Genomic DNA, 27,866 nt, shown 5'->3' with positions numbered 1-27,866 from the left:
GAAGATAAATACTATGAAGAAAGGTTCATAAACAAGGAAATGGTGTCATAGCTGACTTAATGGGACCACGAATTAAATGTTAAAGTTAAGAGGACTAAAGAGTCCTTAGTTCCTCATTCTGTACCCCAACCGTGCCTTTTACCACAACTAAAGCCTTAAAGTCACATCCTGTATAACTCAATGGGAGTTGTATTTACTGAATTATTTCCTTGAGGGTAGATGTTTGTCACAGTTTGGTATACACGCCAGGAAAGTATAATTTTACTGAGTGTATTTATGAAGATTTGATAGGCTATAAATTAAAACATATTAATTTACTTTTTTGTACAAAAATTATAACTATAATAATGGAAATAAAGATGGCTTATATAATTCTACAACCTTAGCTAGTAAGTCCCTGTCACTCCTTTCCAGTCCTCACCAAGAACTACATTTGAAATATCTGAAATTTTGACTTCTATTTTTGGGGAGTTTATTAAGGTTAAACTTCGTTCATTTGGAGATTTATTTTTGAAGCACAGGTCAACTCCTGGCTACTCCCAGAGAATATTCCCAGAAAATATACTCATCAAGTACAGAAAAAGGAGGAGTACCTTCTGAGGTTGGCCATCTCATCAGGAAGAATTTCCGTGGGTTCCTTTGATACAGAACAATCCTAGATGTCATTGACTAAACAGGATATTTAGACATTTTATTCCTGAACTGTGGAAGACATTTTTCAGGGTTTTTTTTTTTTTTGGACTGGGTCTAGACTAGACTTTCTAACCTCTATAAACCATTGGGACTCGCTCACAATCGAATTATGTTTTTATTAGGGAGAAAATGGCACAAAAAAAGTAGAGTACCTCTTAAACAAAAGCATCTGTCTTACTGAAATTTATTCAGTAAGACATTGATTTATTGATTATATCATCAGTTGGGCTTTTCATTTGAATAAACAATTAAATTTTATTGATTGCCCACAAACCATGAAATTCAGATTTTATTCTACTAAGAATGTAAATTCCTTAATGATTCATTTATTCATTGATTCATTGATTCACAGAAAGTCCATTACTACAACAGTCTGATTTAAGAGTCCTAGACAATTTTTAAAAGATGGTTTTGTAAATATAATTGGGTTACTATTTCATAGATTAACTACATAACCTTGATTCACCTGCCTAATGACTAGGCAGCTGTGCCGGGCAAGTGGAAAACAGATTATTTACTGCCGTATAACCAATGTTTTCAATAAATATGATAGTTGTTTTTTAAAACTAGGCTTACATAAAGTATAGTCTTCCAGAAGACATTAGGTAATCTAGAAAGTAATTAAGGTAAGAAATACTATACTTAAATGTAACTGAGTTTAAAAATACCGTCTCTAAATTCCTATTGGCAATTGAAAACACTATCAAGTGTAACATAGTTTATAGAGTGGTAGGTAAATCAAACTTGTACTTTTCCTCTGGAAGTAAACTTTATGCTAGTTATAAGATATTGGAGCTTCTTTTAAGCCAAGCTTTCGGGCTAAAGCCAAACCTAATAGATAACAAAACTTTCCCTAATCTGATATAAAAAAATTTGCCATTTGTGAATTCGTGAGTGGGAGGTTATTAGATATTTTGGGATGAAGTTATTTCTGTCCATTAGTCTGCCGCTTAAGCAGCATGTGAGGGGAAGTTCTGTTGCCTGTTGTAGCATCAGGTATGATAATTAATTTATAGGGTGAGTATACCATTTGTATTTTAATATGTAAAATTTAAGTTACTTTATGCATTGAGTTAGTTTAATACTGATGGCTATAACTCCATTGCTGGGTATATACCCAAAAGAAAGGAAATCAGTATATTAAAGAGATAGCTACATTTTTGTGTTTGTTGCAACTCTGTTCACAATACCAACATTTGAAGGCAACCTAAGCGTCCATCAACAGATGACTAGATAAAGAAAATGTGGTACTTACACACAGTGGAGTACTATTCAGCCATAAAAAAGAATGAGATTCAGTCATTTGCTACAACATGGATGGAACTGTAGTTCATTCATTATGTTGAGTGAAATGAGCCAGGCACAGAAAGACAAACATTGCGTGTTCTCACTTATTTGTGGGATCTGAAAATCAAAACAATGGAACCCATGGAGATAGAGAGAAGGATGGTAACAAGATGCTGGGAAAGGTAGTGAGCAGGTTATGAGGGAGGTGGGGTGGTTAATGGGTACCAAAAATAGAATGAATGAATGAATAAGGCCTAGTATTTGATAACACAACAAGGTGAGAGTACAATTGGATTGTTCATAACACAAAGGAAAAATGCTTGAGGGGATGGATACCCCATTTTCCATGATGTAGTTATTATGTATTGTATGCCGGTATCAAAATATCTCATGTACCCCATAAATATATATATCTACTGTGTACCTACAAAAATTAAAAATAAAAATTTTTAAAAAGCTTGCTAGGTGATTACAATGTGCAGCCAAGCCCCAAGACTGCTGCCTTAAACCAACATGATTTGTTGAACTAGTTGCAAATGAATGTAAAAACATTTGCTGCCAATAAATAGATACATATTGATGGCTGTCAATGATGGGAAATGATAAATCATGACTTTTCTGCTATTCCTTTATATATTAAAAATGAAGTATATTTATTTTATCTTATGTATTTCAGTAGCACTCTATATAGAATTTCCAAAAACTCCATATTTTCTCAGCAAGATCCTAATTAGTTAAAAATATAGTATGTCAGTTGCTCACAGTAGATTTTCAGAGGTCAATATTAACCCAGTCAGCATTTCAACATCAGACTGTACTCTAATTTGAAAGGTCCATTGAAAAGAGAAGAAATGAAATGACACTTCATATGGCTTTTTTGATCCTCTTAACAATCTCTCTTTTTATAAGGCATAATAATTAAAGTTTATCAGCCTTTTTTTTTCTTTTTTCATCTTACAGGAACACCAGTGTATTCAGTAGCGTGGGGCCCTGATTCAGAAAAGGTTCTTTATACAGCAGGCAAGCAGCTAATCATTAAACCTCTTCAACCAAATGCTAAAGTTTTACAGGTACTTCTCAGTCATTTGTAAATTGTTATCAGGGTCTGCCTGACTGCTAAACTAGAGGGTACTTGCTTAGGAGTCTCTTTCTTCTGGGTGGTCTTTTTACAGTCTGGTCTTTAAGTACATAGTTTAATCAGCCTTTATTACAGAACAAGGAATATCTTTATATTTCCAACAAAGTTTGTTTTCCCCTTATTCCACCTCATTTTGATAATGATACAGCATAGTTTTGCTAATAAGAACACAGGCTTTGGAATTAGCCACTTGGGTTCAAATCTTCACTTACTTACCTATACATGACCTTAGGCAAGTTATAAAATATTGTTGAATGTCAGCCTTCAACAGCTCAACTAAGAGACGAGAACATCTCTTAGTTAGTGACACTAATATCAGCTTAACAGGATTGCTGTGAGGATTAAATGAGTTAAAATTGCAAAGTGCAAAGGACAATTCCGGGCATACAGTAAGCACTCAATATAGAGTACCTGTTATTATCTGTATTATTATGCTATTATAAGTTGCTATGCCATCTCTACCTTTTAGTCAACCAAGGAGACCAGGAAAACATTGTAAAATGACTAGGTCTTGAGTAAGAGATTTGTTGGTAGACATTGACAGGCTACAGCATTTATTAACATTAACTGTCCAAAACAGGCTACAACATTTATTAACAGTTGAGTAGATGTAGATTTTAGGGAATAAGGACATAGAGATGACTTTGAGGTTCCCTATTAATAACATCTGTACAGATTATGCTATACGTATTTTACACAGCCAAAATGCATTTACATTTTTACGGACTCTGCTAGGAACTATAGGGACATGCAGGAATAGAACATACAAGCCCCTGTCCTTAGGCACCTAAGGTAAAGAATTTGGGCAAAGGGAAGAAGCTGGGAAAGAGGACTAGTTCTGGTGGCTCTTAGTCAAAGTCCTTCCATGCCAATTACCTATGCTGAAAATCTGCTATGAAATTTATACAGCAAAAACAGGCAAGTTGAATCTTTTAGTTTATACCTTTAGTTTATAGTTATGTGAATTTGTTTTTTTTTTCTTTTTTTTTTAAATTATACTTTAAGTTCTAGGATACATGTGCACAATGTGCAGGTTTGTTACATAGGTATACATGTGCGATGTAGGTTTGCTGCACCCATTAACTCATCATTTACATTAGGTATTTCTCCTAATGCTATCCCTCCCCCAGACCCCCACCTTACGACAGGCCCCGGTGTGTGATGTTCCCCATCCTGTGTACAAGTGTTCTTACTGTTCAATTCCCACCTATGAGTGAGAACATGCAGTGTTTGGTTTTCTGTCCTTGCAATAGTTTGCTGAGAATGATGATTTCCAGCTTCATCCATGTCCCTGCAAAGGACATGAACTCATCCGTTTTTATGGCTGCATGGTATTCCATGGTGTATATGTGCCACATTTTCTTAATCCAGTCCATCACTGATGGACATTTGGATTGGTTCCAAGTCTTTGCTATTGTGAATAGTGCCACAATAAACATATGTGTGCATGTGTCTTTATAGTAGCATGATTTATCATCCTTTGGGTATATACCCAGTAATGGGATGGCTGGGTCAAATGGTATTTCTAGTTCTACATCCTTGAGGAATTGCCACACTGTCTTCCACAGTGGTTGAACTAGTTTACACTCCCACCAACAGTGTAAAAGGATTCCTGTTTCTCCATATCCTCTCCAGCACTGTTGTTTCCTGACTTTTTAATGATCACCATTCTAACTGGTGTGAGATGGTATCTCATTGTGGTTTTGATTTGCATTTCTCTGATGACCAGTGTTGATGAACATTTTTTCATGTGTCTGTTGGCTGCGTAAATGTCTTCTTTTGAGAAGTGTCTGTTCATATCCTTCACCCACTTTTTGATGGGGTTGTTTGTTTTTTTCTTGTAAATTTGTTTAAGTTCTTTGTAGATTCTGGATATTAGCCCTTTGTCAGATGGGTAGATTGCAAAAATTTTCTCCCATTCTGTAGGTTGCCTGTTCACTCTGATGGTAGTTTCTTTTGCTGTGCAGAAGCTCTTTAGTTTAATTAGATCCCATTTGTCAATTTTGGCTTTTGTTGCCATTGCTTTTGGTGTATTAGTCATGAAGTCCTTGCCAATGCCTATGTCCTGAATGGTATTGCCTAGATTTTCTTCTAGGATTTTTATGGTTTTAGGTCTAACATTTAAGTCTTTAACCCATCTTGAATTAATTTTTGTATAAGGTGTAAGGAAGGGAACCAGTTTCAGCTTTCTATATATGGCTAACCAGTTTTCCCAGCACCATTTATTAAATAGGGAATCCCTTCCCCATTGCTTGTTTTTGTCAGGTTTGTCAAAGATCAGATGGTTGTAAATGTATGGTGTTATTTCTGAGGGCTCTGTTCTGTTCCGTTGGTCTATATCTCTGTTTTGGTACCAGTACCATGCTGTTTTGGTAGCCTTGTAGTATAGTTTGAAGTCAGGTAGCGTGATGCCTCCAGCTTTGTTCTTTTTGCTTAGGATTGTCTTGGCAATGCAGGCTCTTTTTTGGTTCCATATCAACTTTAAAGTAGTTTTTTCCAATTCTGTGAAGAAAGTGATTGGTAGCTTAATGGGGATGGCATTGAATCTATAAATTACGTTGGGCAGTATGGCCATTTCACGATATTGATTCTTCCTATCCATGAGCATGGAATGTTCTTCCATTTGTTTGTGTCCTCCTTTATTTTGTTGAGCAGTGGTTTGTAGTTCTCATTTAAGAGGTCCCTCCCATCCGTTGTAAGTTGGATTCCTAGGTATTTTAGTATCTGTGTAGCAATTGTGAATGGGAGTTCACTCATGATTTGGCTCTCTGTTTGTCATTGGTGTATAGAAATGGTTGTGATTTTTGCACATTGATTTTGTATCCTGAGACTTTACTGAAGTTGGTTATCAGCTTAAGGAGATTTTGGGCTGAGATGATGGGGTTTTCTAAATATACAGTTGTGTCATCTGCAAACAGGGACAATTTGACTTCCTCTTTTCGTAATTGAATACCCTTTATTTCTTTCTCTTGCCTGATTGCCCTGGCCAGAACTTCCAACACTATGTTGAATTAGGAATGGTGAGAGAGGGCATCCCTGTCTTGTGCCAGTTTTCAAAGGGAATGCTTCCAGTTTTTGCCCATTCAGTATGATATTGGCTGTGGGTTTGTCATAAGTAGCTCTTATTTTGAGATATGTTCCATCAATACCTAGTTTATTGAGAGTTTTTAGCATGAACGGCTGTTGAATTTTGTCGAAGGCCTTTTCTGCATCTATTGAGGTAATCGTGGTTTTGTCATTGGTTCTGTTTATGTGACGGATTACGTTTCTTTATTTGCATATGTTGAACCCCTCGCATCCCAGGGGTGAAGCCAACTTGATTGTGGTGGATAAGCTTTTTGATGTGCTGCTGGATTCAGTTTGCCAGTGTTTTTTTGAGGATTTTTGCATCAATGTTCATCAGGGATATTGGTCTAAAATTCTCTTTTTTGGTTGTGTCTCTGCCAGGCTTTGGTATCAGAATGATGCTGGCCTCATAAAATGAGTTAGGGAGGATTCCCTCTTTTTCTATTGATCGGAATAGTTTCAGAAGGAATGGTACCAGCTCCTCTTTGTACCTCTGGTAGAATTCGGCTGTGAATCCGTCTGGCTCTGGACTTTTTTTGGTTGGTAGGTTATTGATTATTGCCTCAATTTCAGAGCCTGTTATTGGTCTATTCAACTTCTTCCTTGTTTAGTCTTGAGAGGGCGTATGTGTCCAGGAGTTTATCGATTTCTTCTAGATTTCCTAGTTTATTTGCATAGAGGTGTTTATTGTATTCTCTGATGGTAGTTTGTATTTCTGTGAAATTGGCTGTGATATCCCCTTTATCATTTTTTATCATATCTATTTGATTCTTCTCTCTTTTCTTCTTTATTAGTCTTGCTAGTAGTCTATCAATTTTGTTGATCTTTTCAAAAAAACAGCTCCTGGATTCATTGATTTTTTCGAAGGGTTTTTTGTGTCTCTATCTCCTTCAGTTCTGCTCTGATCTTAGTTATTTCTTGCCTTCTGCTAGCTTTTGAATGTGTTTGCTCTTGTTTCTCTAGTTCTTTTAATTGTGATGTTAGGGTGTTGATTTTAGATCTTTCCTGCTTTCTCTCGTGGGCATTTAGTGCTATAAATTTCCCTCTATACACTGCTTTAAATGTGTCCCAAAGATTCTGGTATGTTGTATCTTTGTTCTCATTGGTTTCAAAGAACATCTTTATTTCTGCCTTCATTTCATTATGTACCCAGTAGTCATTCAGGAGAAGGTTGTTCAGTTTTCATGTAGTTGTGTGGTTTTGAGTGAGTTTCTTAATCCTGAGTTCTAATTTGATTGCACTGTGGTCTGAGAGACAGTTTGTTGTGAATTCTGTTCTTTTACATTTGCTGAGTTGTGCTTTGCTTCCTGCTATGCGGTCAATTTTGGAATAAGTGCGATGTGGTGCTGAGAATAATGTATATTCTGTTGATTTGGGGGGGAGAGTTCTGTAGATATCTGTTGGGTCTGCTTGGTGCAGAGCTGAGTTCAAGTCCTGGATATCCTTGTTAACCTTCTGTCTTGTTGATCTGTCTAATATTGACAGTGGCATGTTAAAGTCTCCCATTATTATTGTGTGAGAGTCCAAGTTTCTTTGTAGGTCTCTAAGGACTTGCTTTATGAATCTGGGTGCTCCTGTATTGGGTGCATATGTATTTAGGATAATTAGCTCTTCTTGTTGAATTGATCCGTTTACCATTATGTAATGGCCTTCTTTGTCCCTTTTGATCTTTGTTGGTTTAAAGTCTGTTTAACAGAGACTAGGATTGCAACCCCTGCTTTTTTTGCTTCCATTTGCGTGGTAGATCTTCCACCATCCATTTATTTTGAGCCTATGTGTGTCTCTGCATGTGCGACGGGTCTCCTGAATACAGCACACTGATGGATCTTGATTCTTCATCCAATTTGCCAGTCTGTGTCTTTTAATTGAGGCATTTAGCCCATTTACATTTAAGGTTAATATTGTTATGTGTGAATTTGATCCTGACATGATGTTAGCTGGTTATTTTGCCCATTAGTTGATGTAGTTTCTTCCTAGCATCAATGGTCTTTACAATTTGGCATGTTTTTGCAGTGGCTGGTACCGGTTGTTCCTTTCCATGTTTAGTGCTTCCTTCAGGAGCTCTTGTAAGGCAGGCCTGGTGGTGACAAAATCTCTCAGCATTTGCTTGTCTGTAAAGGATTTTATTTCTCCTGCACTTGTGAAGCTTAGTTTTGTGGGATATGAAATTCTGGGTTGAAAATTCTTGCCTTTAAGAATGTTGAATATTGGCCCCCACTCTCCCTTCTGGCTTGCAGAGTTTCTGCTGAGAGATCCGCTGTTAGTCTGATGGGATTCCCTTTGTGGGTAACCCAATCTTTCTTTTTGGCTGCCCTTAACATTTTTTCCTTCATTTCTACTTTGATGAATCTGACAATTATGTGTCTTGGGGTTGCTCTTCTTGAGGAGTATCTTTGTTGTGTTCTCTGTATTTCCTGAATTTGAATGTTTGCCTGCCTTGCTAGGTTGGGGAAGTTCTCTTGGATAATATCCGAAGAGTGTTTTCCAACTTGGTTCCATTCTCCCCATCACTTTCAGGTACACCAATCAAATGTAGATTTGGTCTTTTCACATAGTCCCATATTTCTTGGAGGCTTTGTTCGTTTCTTTTTACTCTGTTTTGTCTAAACTTCTCTTGTCACTTTATTTCATTAATTTGATCTTCAATCACTGATAACCTTTCTTCCACTTGATCGAATCAGCTACTGAAGCTTGTGCATGCATCAAGTAGTTCTCGTGCCGTGGTTTTCAATTCCATCAGGTCATTTAAGGTCTTCTCTACGCTGTTTATTCTAGTTAGCCATTCATCTAATCTTTTTTTCAAGGTTTTTAGCTTCCTTGTGATGGCTTAGAACATGCTCCTTTAGCTCGGGGAAGTTTGTTATTACTGACCTTCTGAAGCCTACTTCTGTCAACTCGTCAAAGTCATTCTCTGTCCAGCTTTGTTCCATTGCTGGTGAGGAGCTGCAATCCTTTGGAGGAGAAGGAGCGTTCTGGTTTTTAGAATTTTCAGCTTTTCTGCTCTGGTTTCTCCCCATCTTTGTGGTTTTATCTACCTTTGGTCTTTGATGTTGGTGACCTACAGATGGTGTTTTGGTGTGGACGTCCTTTTTGTTGATGTTGATGCTATTCCTTTCTGTTTGTTAGTTTTCCTTCTAACAGTCAGGACCCTCAGCTGCAGGTCTGTTGGAGTTTGCTGGAGGTCCACTTCAGGCCCTGTTTGCCTGGGTATCACCAGCAGAGGCTGCAGAATAGCAAATATTGCAGAACAGCAAATATTGCTGCCTGATCCTTCCTCTGGAAGCTTCGTCCCAGAGGGGCACCTGCCTGTATGAGGTGTCAGTCGGCCCCTACTGGGAGGTGTCTCCCAGTTAGGCTACACAGGGGTCAAGGACCCACTTGAGGAGGCAGTCTGTCCATTCTCAGAGCTCAAACGCCGTGCTGGGAGAACCACTGTTCTCTTCAGAGCTCAGTTGGAAATGCAGAAATCACCCGTCTTCTGTGTCGATCACGCTGGGAGCTGCAGACCAGAGCTGTTCCTATTCAGCCATTTTGGAATAGTGTTCCTGTAAATTTGTTTAGATACCTGTAATTATGCTTGTATAAATGAAACTCAGGAAGCTGGTTATATCACAGTTGGTCAAGTAAAATATGGCTTAGTGGTTCAGTAGAACCTTTGGGCCAGGAGGTATTAGAGAGAAGCAAAGTATCCATTGCCAAAATTAGCTAGAGAGAAACAGGACTTAAAGTATAATTAGTAACTTCATGCAAATTATCTATTCCTTTTGGGAGACTGAAGCAGCTGCAGTTCTTCTTGAGCATAAAAACATGTTCAAATTGGGATTGTCCACAAAAAAGTGTGCTTAATTAATTCTTGCTTGTGGAATGCAGTTCAGAAGTATATACCTCATGTCTTTTAAGGCCTTCTCAACACCTTGAACTTGGTTTTATGGTGAGGAAATTTTTATTTATTCATTGAATAAAAATGTAATGCATACCTATTATATACCAAGCACTGTGGTAGGTATGAGATAGTCAAAATGAAACAGAACATAGCTTCTGCCTTCAAGGAGCTTGTTGTTCAAAGGAATTTTACAAAATGCCTAATAAATTAATAAATAAATAAAAATTATTATATGTATAACAATATGCAAATATTTGTAATATATGTTGATATCCTAAATTACAGTGTAAGGAAAATTTGAATCATATTTTATTCATAAATCTTGAATATGCAATATTTATTTTGTTCCTTTAAAATGAAACTCTTAAGAATCCATGGCTGGGCACAGTGGCTCATGCCTGTAATCCCAGCACTTTGGGAGGCCAAGGCAGAACTTAACGATTTTCATATCAATGGGAGGTACTGGAACCAATCCCCCACAGATACCAAAGAATGACTGTATACATAGAATATGTATTTATCTATGGAAAACATATTTTTGTTACATGGTAAATACAGCAGAAGTTTCTCGGAGTAGTCCAGTTGTAAACCAGACACATGAAGATAAAGTGAATGAAACTTAGAAGACTATGACGAACAGAATGAAATGAAGAGGGTATTAAAGATGTTTGTGCAGAAGTTTAAAAAAAAAAAAATGGTTGGTGGGGGCCGAACATGGTGGCTCACGCCTGTAATCCCAGCACACTGGGAGGCCAAGGCAGGAGGATTACTTGAGCCCAGGAGTTTGAGACTAGCCTAGGCAATATAGCAAGAATTCTCTACCAAAAATGAAAAAAAAAAAAAAAATTAGCTGGGTGTAGTGGCACGTGCCTGTAGTCCCAGCCGCTCGGGAGGCTGAGGCAAGAGGATTGCTTGAATGTGGGAGGTCGAGACTGCAGTTAGCCCTGATCACATCATTGAACTCCAACCTGTGTGACAGTGAGACCCTGCCTCAAAAAATAAAAAATAAATAAATAAATACGTAAACAAGCATGAAGGCAATATCAGTAATGGGATCTCCTATATGAAGGAGAAAGCAAGATTTGGATTCAGTTGACATTTTTGGAATACGTAACATATTCATTCAGTGTTATTGTATAAATGTCTAGCTTGAAATAGTTCAGCAGCAAGTCATTTTCCATCTGGAGTCCAGGCAACTGAGGAAATTCATAAGCTTTGAAGCTATATAGTGGATGTCTTAGGTGCTAGGTGCTTACATTAGTGTAAATTACAAATGAAACAAGGAAATGAGGTATTGTACATTGGCTATAAAAGGAAGATAGGAATCCCTGAGAAGATGACAAGGGAGTCGTTAGAAAGAGGCAAAATTTATTTTCTTACAGAAAAAAACTTAAGTGCTTTTAAAGTTATAATTAATATCTTATTCTTACTTTTTTCTCACAGTGGAAAGCTCATGATGGCATTATTTTAAAAGTAGATTGGAACTCAGTCAATGATCTTATTTTATCTGCTGGTGAAGACTGTAAATATAAGGTATGTAATGTTTAGATTTATCACTTGGCTGAAATAATCAAATTTATAAATAGCATATAAGAATATTCTTTTAGTTTTTTACTTTAGCCATGTCTTTTTACTCCAGTAATTTGGCAAATTATTTTATAATGTTAAGTGGTATTTTAAAGCATGGACTTCATAAAGACTATCTCATTAGCCTGGACAACACAGTGAGACCCTACCTCTACAAAAAAAAATTAGCCAGTTGTGATGGAGCACATCTGTGTTCCCAGCTACTTGGGAAGCTGAGGTGAATGGATCACTTGAGCACAGGTGGTTGAGGCTGCAGTGAGCCATAATCGTGCCACTGCATTCCAGCCTGAGCAACAAAGTGAGACGCTCTCTCTCTCAAAAAAAGAAAGACTATCTCATTGATATATAGAGCTTGATATTTAATAAGTAACAATATCAGTATAGCCTGTAATTTTACCGTGACTCAATATAAGTCAATTCAGTATGTTTTTAAAAATCAACCCTGCTGGTTTACTAAATATTGAATAATTTCAGGTCAAAATAATTTGTAGAGAGGAATAAGGTTTAATATATTAATAACTAGAGTTAGAGGCAATTAAATTGAAATAAATACTTTTAGAGAAAGTAGGTAGAGCCCTTACAGGGAGAAAAAAATTTAAGCAAAGTGGTAAGCAAGCTAGGTATGGTAGCTCATACATATAACCCCAGTGCTTTGAGAAGCCAAGGCAGTAGGGTTACTTGAGACCAGGAGTTGGAGAACAGCCTAGGCAATATAACAAGACCCCGTCTCTACAAAAATTAAAAAATTAGCCAAGTATGGCAGCATGTACCTGTAGTCCTTGCTACTTGGGAGGCTAAAGCAGGAAGATCTCTTGAGCCCAGGAGATCAAGACTGCAGTGAGCTATGGTCATGCTACTGTACTCCAGCCTGGGCCACAGAGTGAGACCCTGTCTCTAAAATTCAAAAAACAAAACAAAGCTAAGAACTAAACATTTCAAAATGTACTATTATATTTAAAAGGATTTAAAATGGGTAGATTTTATGTTCAGAGATTTAGTAAAATCTAAAAATTATGACAATGTTATAAAATAGTTTCTTTTTGAGATATTTAGGCTTAAAAGAATACAGCTTTGTTTTCCCCTTGTGTGATAGTAAAGACGTTTAATTGCTAATATATAAGGTGCTGATTTCTAAATTTTTATTTACTACCTTACTGGAAGACAAACTTGTTTTTATGTGGTGTCTGTTATAAAACATTTTTATTTTATTTATTTATTTTTCTTTTAGTTTTGGCAAACTTCTCCCTGATATTATAAAAGATTTTTAAAAATTGCTTTTGTAGGTGTGGGATAGTTACAGCCGCCCACTGTACAATTCACAACCTCATGAGCATCCTATTACTTCAGTTGCCTGGGCTCCAGATGGAGAATTATTTGCTGTTGGATCGTTTCATACTTTACGCTTGTGTGATAAAACTGGGGTAAGTTATAGTGGTGAGCAATCACAGATGTGCTGTTATAAATGTAATGCACAACACACATGGTTCTCAATCTTTAAAAAACATTTTCAATGGATGCATTTGGTTGAATCTTTCTTATTTGTCTTCTTAATATGCTGGTTCAATTAATTCCAGATATATGGGACCAAAATCTGTTTAAGTTTGAAGAATGGGCACGATCTCTACTATTTGTCTTTCTGGAAATACTTACTTTGAGCATGATTATGGAGGATGAAGTAGTTAAAGTATTAAAATTTATGCCCATTCAATATGGAAAATTCAGTTTTAAACTTTTTTTTTCTAACCTTTCACTGACTTGAAGCTCATAAACTTTTATTTATTTTTTGCTGTCAATATGTTTCATACGAAATCTCAATTGCATATTTTGTGTAAGAAATTAGTGCATTTGAAAAATAGTCATTTTAAGACCAGAGGACATGGCTGGATGTGGTGTTTCATGCCTGTAATCCCAGCACTTCCGGAGTCCGAGGAGGGAGGATTGCTTGAGCCCAGGAGTTTGAGACCAGCCCAGGTAACATAGTGAAACTCTGTCTGTACAAAAAAAATTTAAAAATTTGCCAGGCATGATGGTGCATACCTGTGGTCCCAGCTACTGGGAAAACTGAGGTGGGAGGCTCACTGGAGCCCAGGAGGTGGAGGCTGTAGCAAGCTATAATCATGCCACTGTACTCCAGCCTGGATGAGAATTAGACCCTGTCTCTAAATAAATAAATAAATAACCAAAGGACATATTTTTCTTTATCAAGAATTCATATTTGAATACATGCAAGAATTTTTCCCCATAAGAGAATATGCCCTCCTTCATACAAATTCTGTTTAGAACCTGGGGAAATAGCCAAGCTCAGCAGCATTTACCCATTGTACTTGAATGAATTGTTCGTTGAAGTACCCCAAAAGCAGCAGCATTATGCGGTAAAAAGAGTTTGAGTGCAGCTGTTTTATACTATTCCTAACTGGGGAAATCATAAAATTGTTCTGTGGCTTATTTGCCTCTAATGCAGAATAAGACAAAATTTTTAGAGCTTTTAATCTATTAAGATTTCTGGTTACTTGCTTTCTATCGCATAAAATATGAAGTCCTCTGCTTGGCTTTAGAAGCTGTTTGAAACCTGGTGCCAAAGAAAATCCAGTCTGTTCCCCCACAACTCTCTAAGTGTGTTCAACTCACATTGAACATTGGCTTTTGAACCTTTCCTGCCTCTTACTAACATCCCCACTCATTTTCTCATTTCATGGAATACTTTGATTTCTGTCTTAGACCATAGTGAGTCCCACTCATTCTTTTTTTTTTTTTTTTTTTTTTTGAGACAGAGCCTTGCTCTGTTGCCCAGGCGCAGTCTCAGCTCACTGCAAGCTCTGCCTCCCAGGTTCATCCCATTCTCCTGCCTTAGCCTCCCTAGCGCTGGGACTACAGGCACTCGTCACCACGCCCGGCTAGTTTTTTGTGTTTTTAGTAGAGACAGGGTTTCACCGTGTTAGCCAGGATGGTCTCAATCTCCTGACCTAGTGATCCACCCACCTCAGCCTCCCAAAGTGCTGAGATTACAGCCGTGAGCCACCCCGCCCGGCCTGAGTTCCACTCATTTTTAAAGGCCTGTCTCATGTTTGACTTCCTTTGATCATGCCTTCCATTGACTCTAAAGTTTGTATATTTTTCTAATTTGTTTTCTGCTAGGTCTCTCCTTTCTCAATTACAACGTCAGGATGTTAGATCATCCCATCTAATCACTTAAGGAGCTTTTACCTCTGATTTTCCCTATCAGTGATTCTAAATCTATAGAATGTGTAGTCTCATTTTCACAATGTATTACATTCTTACATTGTCAATTTTAGTTTCATGTATATTATTTTTGACTCCCTAGTTTATAAAATCTGATAGTTCAATAATTCTGTATTATCTGTGCAACACAGTAGATACTCAACAATTTATTAATAAGCCAATTTAAACATAATTTTAGTTTGTCATTTAGATTAAAATATTTTAAAATTTTAAAAACTTATTAAAGGTTTACCTCATTAAGCATCTAGTCGTTTTATTTAAAATGTTAACATCTATCTTTTATTCAATAGACATTAAATATATACTACTTATCAGACAGTGTTCTAGAAACTGGGGGTATAAATAAGAAAAAGATATAAAGACTTTTACTCAAGTTGTTGACAGTCTAGTGGAGAATTAGACTATAAGACTTACAGTACATTATGACAAGTGCTATACAGAAAGTTTTTTATACAAGCACTGCAAAGGTGTGGAAGAGCCTAACTCAGCCTGTGGGACATTGACTAGAGAGCAGAGCCTTGAAGAATTAGTAGTTCTCCAAGGAGACAAAGTTGGGGAAGAGAGTTGCAGGCAAAAGAAACCTCTTGTGAATCAAAGTACAAAAGAATATGGTGCTTTTTGTGCAATGTCTGTAAAATTTTCCTAGCATAATACCAGGAGATAATACAGAAAAGATAGATGGACTAAAGTGTTTGCCATGCAACAGAATCCAGATTTCAGTCTTTTAAAATCTAATTCTGTTGTGTGGAGCCTCCTTTGGGGTTGCTGTGGGGTAGAAAAGAGGTGAGGGAGTTGAGCCCCTGATCTCTCACTACTTGCAACCAGAGCAGTTCCGGTTATACTGTTTGAGCATCTAATATAAGATTTTCTTTGAACAGTTGAAACAGTGAAGTTGGAAATTGAGTATATTAGTCGGTAGAGAGCCATGGATGGTGTGTAGTAACATGGTAGTATTCAAATGTTGGAAATACTGCTTTGAGGTGAAAGGAACAGTGATTCGAGAGAAGGAATAGAATAAACGAAGGTGAGGAATCATAGTTTATTAGAAAAATTAAAAATTTAGTATGGCCACAATAGTTTGGAGTTTATCTTATGGGCAATGGTGAGTCACTGATCCATTTTAGATAGTTACCTTATTAGATTTGGCATTTTTGGGGAAGCATACTCTAAGATCATCATAGAGGACAGATTAGAGTAGAGGTACACTAGAGGCAGGATGGCTAATTAGGAGCTGTTGCAATACAAGAAAATGATGACATTGGCCTGAATAATAGGGAAGTAGCAGTGGAGATGGAAAGAAATAGACAGGTTCAGGAGATAAATCCTTGCTGTATAAGTAGAAAGAGACAAGAATAATTACCTGAGTTTCCATTCCTTACTGTCTGAGTGTTCGCCTGAGGATAATGCCCTTTCATGATGTGATGCCCTGTTCAATCATTACAATAGTAAACCAAGTTACCTAAATTTCAGCATTCCTAAGCATCACCTGGGTATTGCAAAAATACACATTCTTGGGCACTATTTGCAATATGGAGAATCAAAATCTCAGAGAATGAGGCTCTGTGAAGTGGTATTTTTAGGAAGTTTCCTAGTTGTCTATGCAGGCTGTCCTCAGAGGGCACTTGAGGGGAGACTTAGTGAGATGCTTGATATTCCTTTTAAGTTCTGAAATGGGCAGTGCTTAGTCTACTGTAGAAAAAATACCTTGAATTTGGAGATGAAATAGTAAACCATAAGCAGGTGATACCAAAAAAGAATAGTATAATAGAAAAAATTACATTTCTTAAAAATCTCAGGTAATTTATTCTTCTGACTTGTTCTAAGCATCTTCTTCATTTAAAATTACCATTGGGGGCCGGGCGTGGTGGCTCACACCTGTAATCCCAGCACTTTGGGAGGCCGAGGCAGGGGGATCACGAGGTCAGGAGATCAATACCATCCTGGCTAACATGGTGAAACCCCATCTCTACTAAAAATAGAAAAACAAAATTAGCCAGACGTGGTGGCAGGTGCCTGTAGTCCCAACTACTTGGGAGGCTGAGGCAGGAGAATGGCATGAACCCGGGAGGCAGAGCTTGCAGTGAGCCAAGATCGCACCACGGCACTCCAGCCTGGGTGACAGAGCAAGACTCTGTCTCAAAAAAAAAAAAAAAAAAAAAATTACTGTTGGGTTATGTCTGCCACTTTGCTGAAGCAAAAATGTTGATAGTATATGAATCATATGTGTGATGATATTATCTCTTAATGTTCTAGACTGATTCTTTCAGAGTAGCTAGTTGTAAATACTATTCAAACACTTAACTTTCATTCATTGAATTATCAATAGTTTTTTTGTTCATTTTCTGCCTTGTATATTTCCACAAAAGTATTTGGAGTTCATTTATGCAACCATTTCTTTTTGCAAAGTTTGTATTAACCCTGTAATATATCCTTTTATAGTTATCATTTAGATTTTTATGAATTACTTAATATTTAGATTTTTATGAGTTAATGTGTTATTTGTGTGTGTATGTATGCATATTTATGTATTCATGTATGTCTATATATACTTTCTCTCTCTCTCTCTCTCTCTCTCTCTATATATATATATATATATATATATATATATTTGTTCAAATCTTTCTGGAGGATATTTTGATACTATATATCAAAAGCCCAAGAAATAAACATGTACTTTAACCCAGCAATTCCAGTTTTAGGATTTGTCCTAAGGTAATAGTAAGATAAAGAATGCTTAGTGGAGAATTCTTTATAATTTAACAAATGAAAAGCAATCTAAATCTCTAACAGTAAGATATTATTTAACTTAATTATGGAATATAATTCTTAAAATGAATTATTATATTGTTATTAAAATGATAATTACTTTTATAATACCATGAAAATGTTTTAAAATATATGACCACAAGAAAAAAGTAGTTACAAACTTTATGCATAGGGTAATCTTATTAGTATATATCTGTATAAATAAACAAAAAAATAGTCTGACATGATATAACAAATTTCAACAATGGTTATGTCTTGAGTTTGGTGATTTAGTCATAGGTGGTGATAGGTGATTTTTCTTCTTTTTTGCATATCTACATTTTCAAAATGTACATTTAAAAAATGTACATTTTCAAATAAAATGTACAGTTTTTGAAAAGGGAAAAAATAGCTTTATCCTTTATTTTATTTAGCTTTCCCTAGATTCTCTAATCATGTAATTCAGCCTTCTTTCTCTTTTTAAGAAATGTTGTTTTTTGAAGCTATCCAATTTATTTTAGAAATATGTATTAGTTAAAATATGGGAAACTATTTTTAAGGTAACATAACATTTTTTTTTTTTTTTTTGAAACAGAGTCTCGCTCTGTCGCCAGGCTGGAGTGCAGTGGCACAATCTCGGCTCACTGCAATTTCCATCTCCCGGATTCAAGTGATTCTCCTGCCCCAGCCTCACAAGTAGCTGGGACTACATGCGCACATTACCACGCCCAGCTAATTTTTGTATTTTTAGTAGAGTTGGGGCTTCCCTATGTTGGCCAGGATGGTCTCAATCTCTTGACCTCGTGATCCACCTGCCTTGGCCTCCCAAAGTGCTGAGATTACAGGCGTAAGCCACTGCGCCCGGCCTGGTGACATACATCTTTATTGGGGAATAATTCTACTCACTAAGATATAAATGCTATGAGCATTTTGAGTTAAAAAAAAGTATGTAAATACTTTTTGCATATCTTTTTTTTTTTTTTTTTGAGACAGAGTCTTGCTCTGTCACCCAGGCTGGAGTGCAGTGGCACTATCTCAGCTCACTGCAATCTCTGCCTCCCGGGTTCAAGTGATTCTTGTGCCTCAGCCTCCCAAGTAGCTGGGACTACCGGCGTCCACCACCACTCCCAGCTGATTTTTTGTATTTTTAGTAGAGATGGGGTTTCACCGTGTTACCCAGGCTGGTCTTGAACTCCTGAGCTCAAGTGATCCGTCTGTCTTGGCCTCCCAAAGTGCTAGGATTACAGGCATGAGCCACCATGCCCGGCCTCTGCATATCTTTTTTAAGAATCCCAAGCAGACATTGCCTTTATAGAGTTTACTTTCTTGTTCATAAGACATATATTAAAACATTAATTATACACTCAGTTATTTAATTACAGTTGCAATACATTTTAAAAACAGGAACAGGCTGCTCTTAGTAATGAGAACTAATGTCTGGAGGGTCAAAGCAGGTTAGTGTGATGAAAGGTAAGAAGGGCATTGCTTATTGAGACTCTTCACCTTTTCTTCTTACCAAGTAAGTAGATATGGTAACTGCTGGTGTCAACTTAGAGTAAGTTGACCCAACTTACTCTTAATGGTGTCAATTTAGACCTGAAAATTTAAGTTAGCTTGTGTCAGCTGCTTTTCTCACACAATGTTTTCTCTTTCGAAAAAAAACTTGCCAAGGCTTCTTTTAAAAAGTACATGTTTTCTTGAATCTGGAAATGTTACCCTTAAATGTAGCCCCTTGTTTCTTTTTGTTTCTCTCATAATCTGTAACTTAAAGTGGTATTTATCCAGGGCCAGATTTTGTGAAAGAATTTCAATATCAAATATATAAGAATCTAATCTCCAGGAATGATCTATACCCTAGCATTTTCTACAAATTTATCAAATTTCTATTTAGTGTTTGAGAGCTCTTCACAAATTTTTAGTTGAGGTGCAGTGTTCCTTTTTTTTTTTCTTTTTTGAGAGGGAGTCTAGCTCTGTTACCCAGGCTGGAGTGCAGTGGAGCAATCTTGGCTCACTGCAACCTCTGCCTCCTGGGTTCAAGAGATTCTCCTGCCTCAGCCTCCAGAGTAGCTGGGATTACAAGTGCCTGCCACAGTGCCCAGCTAATTTTTGTATTTTTTATTAGAGACGGTTTTGCCATGTTGGCCAGACTGGTCTCGAACTCCTGACCTCAGGTGATCCACTTGCTTCGGCCTCCCAAAGTGCTGGGATTACAGGGTGAGCCACCGTGCCCAGCCCTATTCTCTTCTTTCAACCATTGACTCAAGTTTCTGGCTGCTTTTTTAAAGAAACAAATTTATCAGGATACAATTTGTGTATCCATGACACATTTTACCCATTTAAAATGTACCCAATTAAAAAAAGTGTTTTTTACTATATTCATAGGGTTGTGCAACCGTTACATAACTCTAATTTTAGAACATTTTCCTCTCCTCTAAAAGGAATTGTATACCCATTACCTGTCAATCCTTATTTTTCCCTACTCTATTCCTAGTCCCTGGCAACCACTAATCTACTTTTTTTCCTATGGATTTGTCAAGTTTGGACAGTTCATATAAATGAAATAATAATGTTATGTGGCCTTTTGTGACTGGCTTCTTTCAGTTAGCATGTTTTCAAGATTCATCCATGTATCCAGTACTTTATTCTTTTTTATAGACATAATATTTCATCATATGTTTATAACACATTTTGTTTATTAATCAGTTAATGGACACTTAGTGGTTTCAAAATTTGGTTATTAGAAATAATGCCACTATGAATGTGTGAACACGTTTTTATTTTTGTGTGGACATGTTTTAATTTTTCTGGAGTGTATACTTAGAAGTAGAATTGCTACGACCAGTGTAACCCTATGTTTAACTCTTTGAGGACCTGCCAAATTGTTTTCCAAAGTGGCTGTCTGCCTACTTTTGATTGCTGTCCAGTGTTCAAATACTTGTTTTTGTATTTTGTCTGGAGTACATAGGTGTTATCTGTGAGAAGGCAGATCTAATAGCAGCTGTTCTGCTATTGTGATTCCTTACATATCAAAAGTTTATTTTAAATAATTGAACATGAGTTTGTAAAAATCAGCTTTGCACACATTTCAGAGCTATGCTAAACCACTGCAGTGATTCTCAAGGCGGAGTAGAGTGGGAAAGCTACCAGTTTGAATTTCATTGTTCAAGAAATTATCCAGAAAAATAGCCCAAAGGCGTGAATAGTTCATAGACAAATGTAAATGGCCAATAAAAAACATGAACGGATGTTCAATTTAACTAATAAATAGATATAAAATAAAGAAGTAAATAAATAAAATGATATATTTTACCCAATAAGTTAAAAAGATTAATAATGACCTAAAACCCTCAGTTTCACTTAAGCAGGAGGAAATGAGCTTCTTTGTTTATATAGTAATAGTGGAAATATAGAGCAATTTGACTTTTTGAAGGGTATTTTGATGATACATGTCCAAATGTCAGATGCACATATCCCTTGACTCAGGAATCTCTCTTCTAGGAATTTTCTTTAAAGAGATCATTGTATAAGTACACAAAGATGTATGCATATCAGTTTTCATCACAGTATTAATAGTGAAAAGTAAAAATAAATGTCCATGAGCAGGAGACTGATTGGTTATTATTCTATATACCTAAAGTGCAATACCCTCAACTCATTAAAAATGGAGAAGAAGGATTATGTTTAATCACCTGGAAAGATACTCGGGATGTTATTTAGTAAAAAGACTGGGTTATAGGATAGCATGTTATTCTATGATCTCACGTAAGTAAAATTGTGTACCCATGTCTCTAACTGTATGGCTAAAAGTATACCCATTGTTGTTGGATAGTATATCTGAGTCATCTTTTCCTTCCTCTTTAGATGATTTTGTGTAGTGTGAGCCTTCCTCTCTGACTCTATATCAGTTACACAGATGCAATAAAGGTTTTAAAACTTTCTTCAGTAAAAATGAGCAGAAGAGGTATGGTGTCACAGAAAATGTGGAATAGGCGGCCCTAAAAATTGGTTCCTCCACTGAAGCAGCCGTTAAGCTGGCAAAAAATGTCAATCAATTTTTTCCAAGCTTTGAGATCTAATGAAAAAAACCACTAGCAACCAGAGGAGTGCTTAATTTAAAAAAATATATATATACTGCTAAATTTTGGGAAGAAAGCATTGTGGCATTTTTGCTTACCTGCCTACCATCCCCCACTCCCAGCCTGGCGGTAGCTAAAATGATGGTAACCTGGATTCTGGTGTGGCTTGCTGGTGTGTGTGTATTGGGTGGTGCAGTGGGGGTGGAGCAGGGTACACAATACGGACAGTGTCCTCAAAAAGTTGCGGTTCTCACAAATTGCACTTTTTGACCTTTCATAGTTCCCTGAATGACTGGCATAAAGTTTTGTCTTTGTTTTGACGCCTTAGAAATCTCTCAGAGTGGCATCAACGAATAAGGGCTTTGGAGGGTCCTCACATATACTGAGGGATCTGGAATGTAACATACATGCCCTGTGCTCAGAAAAGGCCAGAGGATGTGAGGCTTGTATCACTGGAATATCTTTCATTTATGAACAAACAAGGAGTGAAAGCTAAAGTAGAGTTGTAGGTGGTCTGGCTATGTATTAAAGGAGTGCCTAGGTCAGAGCCAATTGGCAAAGAGTAGGAGAGTATTTTTTTTCTTTCTTTTTGGCTCTGTCTGGCTGACCACTGAGATAACGGAATGGAGACTTCAGTGACCACACACAAAAAGCAGTCTGCAAAAACAGTTTGGAAAAGTCAGTAAATAGACAGATGACTGAGCCCTCAACAAGCAAAAATGCAAGCCTTGTTGGAGAGAGATTCTGATTTCCAGAGTTATCACATTATGATATTAAAAACATCCAATTTTCAACAAAAAATTACAAGGCATACAGGAAGCAGGAAATTACAGCCCATTCACAGGGAAAGAAATTAATAGAAACCATCCCTGAGAATGCCCAGCATTGGACTTATTACACAAAGACTTTATTTTTTTCAAAGTTTTATTGTTAATTGACAAATAATAATTGTATATACTTATGAGGTACAGGTACTATGTGATGTTTTGATATATGTATACATCGTGGAAAGATTATGTCAAACTAACATATCTATCACCTTACATAACATTTTTTGTAGTGATAATGTTGAAAATCTTCTATTTTAGCAATTTTGAAATTTACAATACTTTGTTATTATTATTAACCATGCTATGCAATAGATTTTGAAAACTTCCTGTCCTAACTGAAACTTTATACCCTTTGATCAGCATTTCCCCATTCCCCACTACGCACCACCTGGTAACCACTGTTCTATTCTCTACTTTTATAGATTTGATTTTTTTATTTATTTAACTTTAATTTTTATAGATACACAGTAGGTGCAGATATTTATGGTGTATATGAGATGTTTTGATGCAGGCATGCAATGTATAATAATCATATCACAGAGAATGGGGTATCCATTCCCTCAAGCATTTATCCTTTGTGTTACAAACAATCCAATTATACTCCTTTAGTGATTTTAAAATATGCAGTTAAATTATTGACTATAGTCACTCTGTTGTACTATCAAATAATAGTAGATCTTAGTTATTCTTTCTGATTTTTTAAATACCTATTAACTATTCCCACCTCCTCTCCTCCCCCAACCCATGACCTTTCCGAGCATCTGATAATCATCCTTCTTTTTTTTTTTTTTTTTTGGAGACAGAGTCTTGCTCTCTCGCCAAGGCTGGAGTGCAATGGAGCAATCTCGGCCCACTGCAACCTCTGCCTCCTGGGTTCAAGCAATTCTTCCGCCTCAGCCTCCCAAGTAGCTGGGATTACAAGTGCCTGCCACCACGCCCGGCTACTAAGTTTTGTATTTTTTTTAGTAGAGACTGGATTTCACCCATGTTGGTCAGGCTGGTCTCGAACTCTTGACCTCAAGTGATCCACCCACCTTGGCCTCCCAAAGTGCTGAGATTACAGGCGTCATCCTTCTACTCTCTATCTCCATGAGTTCAGTTGTTTTGATTTTTAAATCTCACAAATAAGTGAGAACATGCAATATTTGTCTTTCTGTACCTGGCTTATTTCACTTAACATAGTGATCTCGATTTCCATACATGTTATTGCAAATAACAGGATCTCATTCATTTTTATGGCTGAATAGTACTCCATTGTGTATATGTACCACATTTTCTTTATTCATCTGTTGATGGACACTTAGGTTGCTTCTACATCTTGCCCATTGTGAACAGAGCTGCAAAAAACATGGAGATAGCTCTTGGATATACTGATTCTTTTCTTTTAGGTATATACCTAGCAGTGGGATTGCTTGGTCATATGGTAGCTTTATTTTTAGTTTTTTGAGAAAGCTCTAAACTGTTCTCCAGAGTGGTTGTACAAATTTACATTCTCACCAGCAGTGTATGAGTGTTCCCTTCCCCCACATCCTTACCAGCATTTTGTTATTGCCTGTCTTTTAGATATAAGCCATTTTAACTGCAGTGAGATGATATGTCATTGTTGTTTTGATTTGCATTTCTCTGATGCTCAATGATATTGAGCACCTTTTCATATACCTGTTTGCCATTTGTATGACTTCTTTTGAGAAATGTCTATTCAGATCTTTTGCCCAATTTTTGATCATATTATTAGATTTTTTTCCTATGGAGTTGTTGGGTTTCCTTATATATTGTGGTTACTAATCCTTTGTCAGATGGGTAGTTTGCAGATATCTTCTCCAATTCTGTGAGTTGTCTGTTCACTTTGTTGATTGTCTTCTGTGCTGTACAGAAGCTTTTTAACTTGATATGATCCCATTTGTCCATTTTTGCTTTGGTTGCCTGTACTTGTGGAGTATTACTCAAGAAATTTTTGCCCAGACTAGCGTCCTGGAGATTTTTCCCAATGCTTTCTTTTAGTAGTTTCATAGTTTGGGTCTTTGATTTAAGACTTTAATCCATTTTGACTTGATTTTTGCATATGGTGAGAGATAGGGGTCTAGTTTCATTCTTCTGCATATAGATATCCCGTCTTCCCAGCACCATTTGTTGAAGAGACTGGACAAAGACTAAATCAGTGATCTTAAATATGCTCAAAGAGCCAAAGGAAAACAGATCACAGTCTGAATAAATAGAAAATACCAGTAAAAGGATAGAAATTAGACAAAAGGAATGTAATAGAAATTCTGGAGTTGGAAAAAAGCAAAGGACAAAAGAAGGGTACATACCCCCAGAAATGCAAAATATGTTGTCTCTTTAGCAATGAGTTTTATGCAAATAAAAATTACAATGTTATGCCATTCCCATTCATCAGATAATGGGAAAATGGGGCTCTTTGTAGAACATTGATGGGAACATTAACTGGTACAGCTTTTCTCAAGGATAATTTGGTAAAATCTGTCAAGAGCTTTGAAACTTTTGACATAGCTATTACTTCAAGGAAGTATAAAAATGCATTGCATAATAATTTGTTCATTTATTTTCATATTTATCAATTCTTTTACAAATATTTATTGAGAGTCTGCTAGATGCCAGGTACTTCCCTAGTTGTTAAAGAAAATCAATAAATAAATTCTGTGTTGTTGACAGTTTTTATTTCATCAGATGAGAGACTGTAAACAAGCAAAAGTAACGTATTTTAAATGGTAATGAGTGCTATAAAAATTAAGCTGGGCAAAGGAGATGGCATTATTTTAAATGAGATGATCAGGAAATATAAAAACAAATATAGAAACTAAATGTACATTACTGGATGGTAAGTAAAATAAATAAGGTACAAATAAATTACCTTTGGGATAAAAATTAAAAGTCATAGTACTATAATGTTTTCTGTATTACATAATAAGTTTTATTTTTACCTTTGATTTTTAAGAAATGCTTGATTCCAGTTGTAAGGGCACTAATGTTCAAATTAACATAGTTATTATAAATAAATTGTATAATATATTAATAAATTATACTGTATTAAACAATAGCATCCAAGGGGAAAGATCTAAATATACAAAGTACTTGGCCTCATTTTTAATTAACTGACATTGTTGCTTTTATTTATCAGCAGGTGGTGCTATTGCTTGTGTAAGAGATAACTTTTTTTGTGATTCTCATTTTCTCTGTCTTTGAATATTCGTTTAGGCATTATAATAAAAAGGCATCTCCCTGTTCATCTTTTCAACTAAAATAATTGCAATGACTTACCATCTGCAGTAACTGGTCCTAAACATCAGTTAATGTGCCCTAAATGAATGTAAGAAACTTTACATCTATTTTTTTTCCACTTAAACTTATTTTGTGAATGTACAATTTTATGAATTGAGTTTATTGAACTTGGCCAAAGTTTATGCCTTTTTTCCCCCTAAGAACACAAATCCACTTTTATTTACTTTTCATTAGCTTAAATCCTTGAGGGGTACAGCATCACACAGATTCTGTGTCCAGTGGCCTTAGCAGGAAGATTGCTTTGGATTTTGGCACAAACCATGGTACTGTTTCCATGGGCCCAAATTATCTTTCCATGGATTACTCTAGTTTATTTGGTTTGCCACCAGGAGTCACTATGTTGTTCTTTGTTTTATATACATAAGCACATCTCTTGCCCAAATAGAAGTCAGTTTCATCTCATGCATAAACGCCTTCAACTTTAAGAAGAGCTGCATACTCCCTTTGGTTCTGGAGACCCCACTTAGAGCAAGCAAACATGGTCTTGTACCATAGCCTTCCAGCATATTTCCCTTTTAGACATGCTGTTCCTAGCAGGCCTCCACAGGCTCCAAGATGGCAGAAAGAGCCAAAGATTATCCTTTTGAGGATCCTTTCAATGTAATATATTTATTCAGGAATAGTAAAGAGAAGGGTGAGGTTGGCATTGAGGAGATACTTTTAAAAGTCCTTATAGTCAAGTCATGTTTTTTAGTTTAAATATTTATTTCCCTGTTGGGAAATAACCTGCATGCCTAAGCAATTTGACAGAATACAGAAAGAAAAAAATAGTCTCTTCCCTCAAGGAATGTATCATTTTTTGATATATCAACACTTTATAAAACATTCTGAATTGTTATTCTCTATATTGTGCTGTTTAGTATGATTGCTTATTTTGTTTTAATGTAAGAGTAGCATTAGCATATTTGTAAAGCCTGGAGTCAAGACTCCAGAGGTGAGTTTACAAAGTCAAAGGCCTCTTCTGGGTCTTTACATTTCTCATCTACAAAATAAATTGTCTAAGCTAAATGATTAACTCTCTCTTTTCAACTCCACAATTCTATGATACCTTTTCCATGGGCATCTGACATCTTGCTTGCTTCCTCTTATAACTATTAGTGTGTTGATTGTTTCTTTGTTTTTTAATATAAAGTTATTATATAGGAAGAGGCAACACTGCAGTGGTATGCCAGAAGTGAGAAAAACACAAGCAGTGTGGAGAAGTGTGGCTGATCTTATGACTTCAAACTTACTCTATGTTTTCCTTTAGTTGATGCAAGTAGAATAAACCATTAAGTAAAAAGGAGAATTGATTATAAGGATACAGGGATGTCTTCCAGAAGCCAGGGAAAGGATATAGCCAGACCTCAGGAAACAGGAACTGGAGTGCTAGGAGAACACAGAAAGTACCTGTTCTCTTTGTGTCTTTTGTCTCTGCTTCTGTCTGTATATCCAGGTCCTTTTTTTCTTTTCCAGTGGATTGACCTTTTTTACCCACCTCAGTTTATGTGCTGGAAAGTAACCAGTGTTAACAATTCTCAAGTGTACATTTTTTTTTATTTGAGAGAGTAGTAAGGCTGAGACAAGAATCTTAGTCCCAATTTTAAACACTCCCTCAGGGAAGGGATCACTGGCTCAGCTTAGATTTGGTACACATGCCCCGTCTAATGAGTTGTGTCTAGGCAGGTTGGGGTAGGTGCACCTATTTTGGCTATTGTTTTCTTTTTAAAAGCAACTTCTTCAATAACTTAAAATGTTTTCTTTTGGATATCTTTAATAATCCAGTACCACATGCCAAGTTCCTACCACCACTTGGTGACAACATGGTCACATGGTCAAATTATTATTTAGGTTTTTTTTTTTTAATCATTGTTAATAAGTCCTTGAAAGCCAAAACCACAAATCACAAACTACGTTTAAAAAATGGTAAGACTTTGGGAGGCCAAGGCAGGCAGATTTCTTGAGCCCAGGAGTTCAAGACCAGCCTGGGCAACATGGTGAGACCCGTCTCTACAAAAAGTACCAGAAAAGAATCAGCCAGGTGT

The 27,866-nt window shown here is 36.5% G+C and overlaps 1 protein-coding gene and 1 pseudogene across 1 annotated transcript in view; one reads left to right on the top strand and one right to left on the bottom strand.

Annotated features, from left to right (window-relative positions):
- The window catches only part of IFT80 (intraflagellar transport 80), a 153,525-nt gene that overhangs the window by 36,475 nt on the left and 89,184 nt on the right, over positions 1-27,866 (top strand). The window contains exons 6-8 of the mRNA XM_030822766.1: positions 2,941-3,050; positions 11,511-11,600; positions 12,938-13,075. Coding sequence (XP_030678626.1) covers positions 2,941-3,050; positions 11,511-11,600; positions 12,938-13,075 — 338 coding nt within the window. The remainder of the gene's footprint in view (positions 1-2,940; positions 3,051-11,510; positions 11,601-12,937; positions 13,076-27,866) is intronic.
- LOC105740482 lies at positions 26,018-26,912 on the bottom strand (annotated as a pseudogene).

The sequence above is a fragment of the Nomascus leucogenys genome, chromosome 11, assembly GCF_006542625.1.
Source record: "Nomascus leucogenys isolate Asia chromosome 11, Asia_NLE_v1, whole genome shotgun sequence".
Taxonomy (NCBI): Eukaryota; Metazoa; Chordata; class Mammalia; order Primates; family Hylobatidae; genus Nomascus; species Nomascus leucogenys.
Note: the sequence above shows the minus strand (reverse complement) of the source record. Positions and strands in the feature narration are given on the sequence as shown.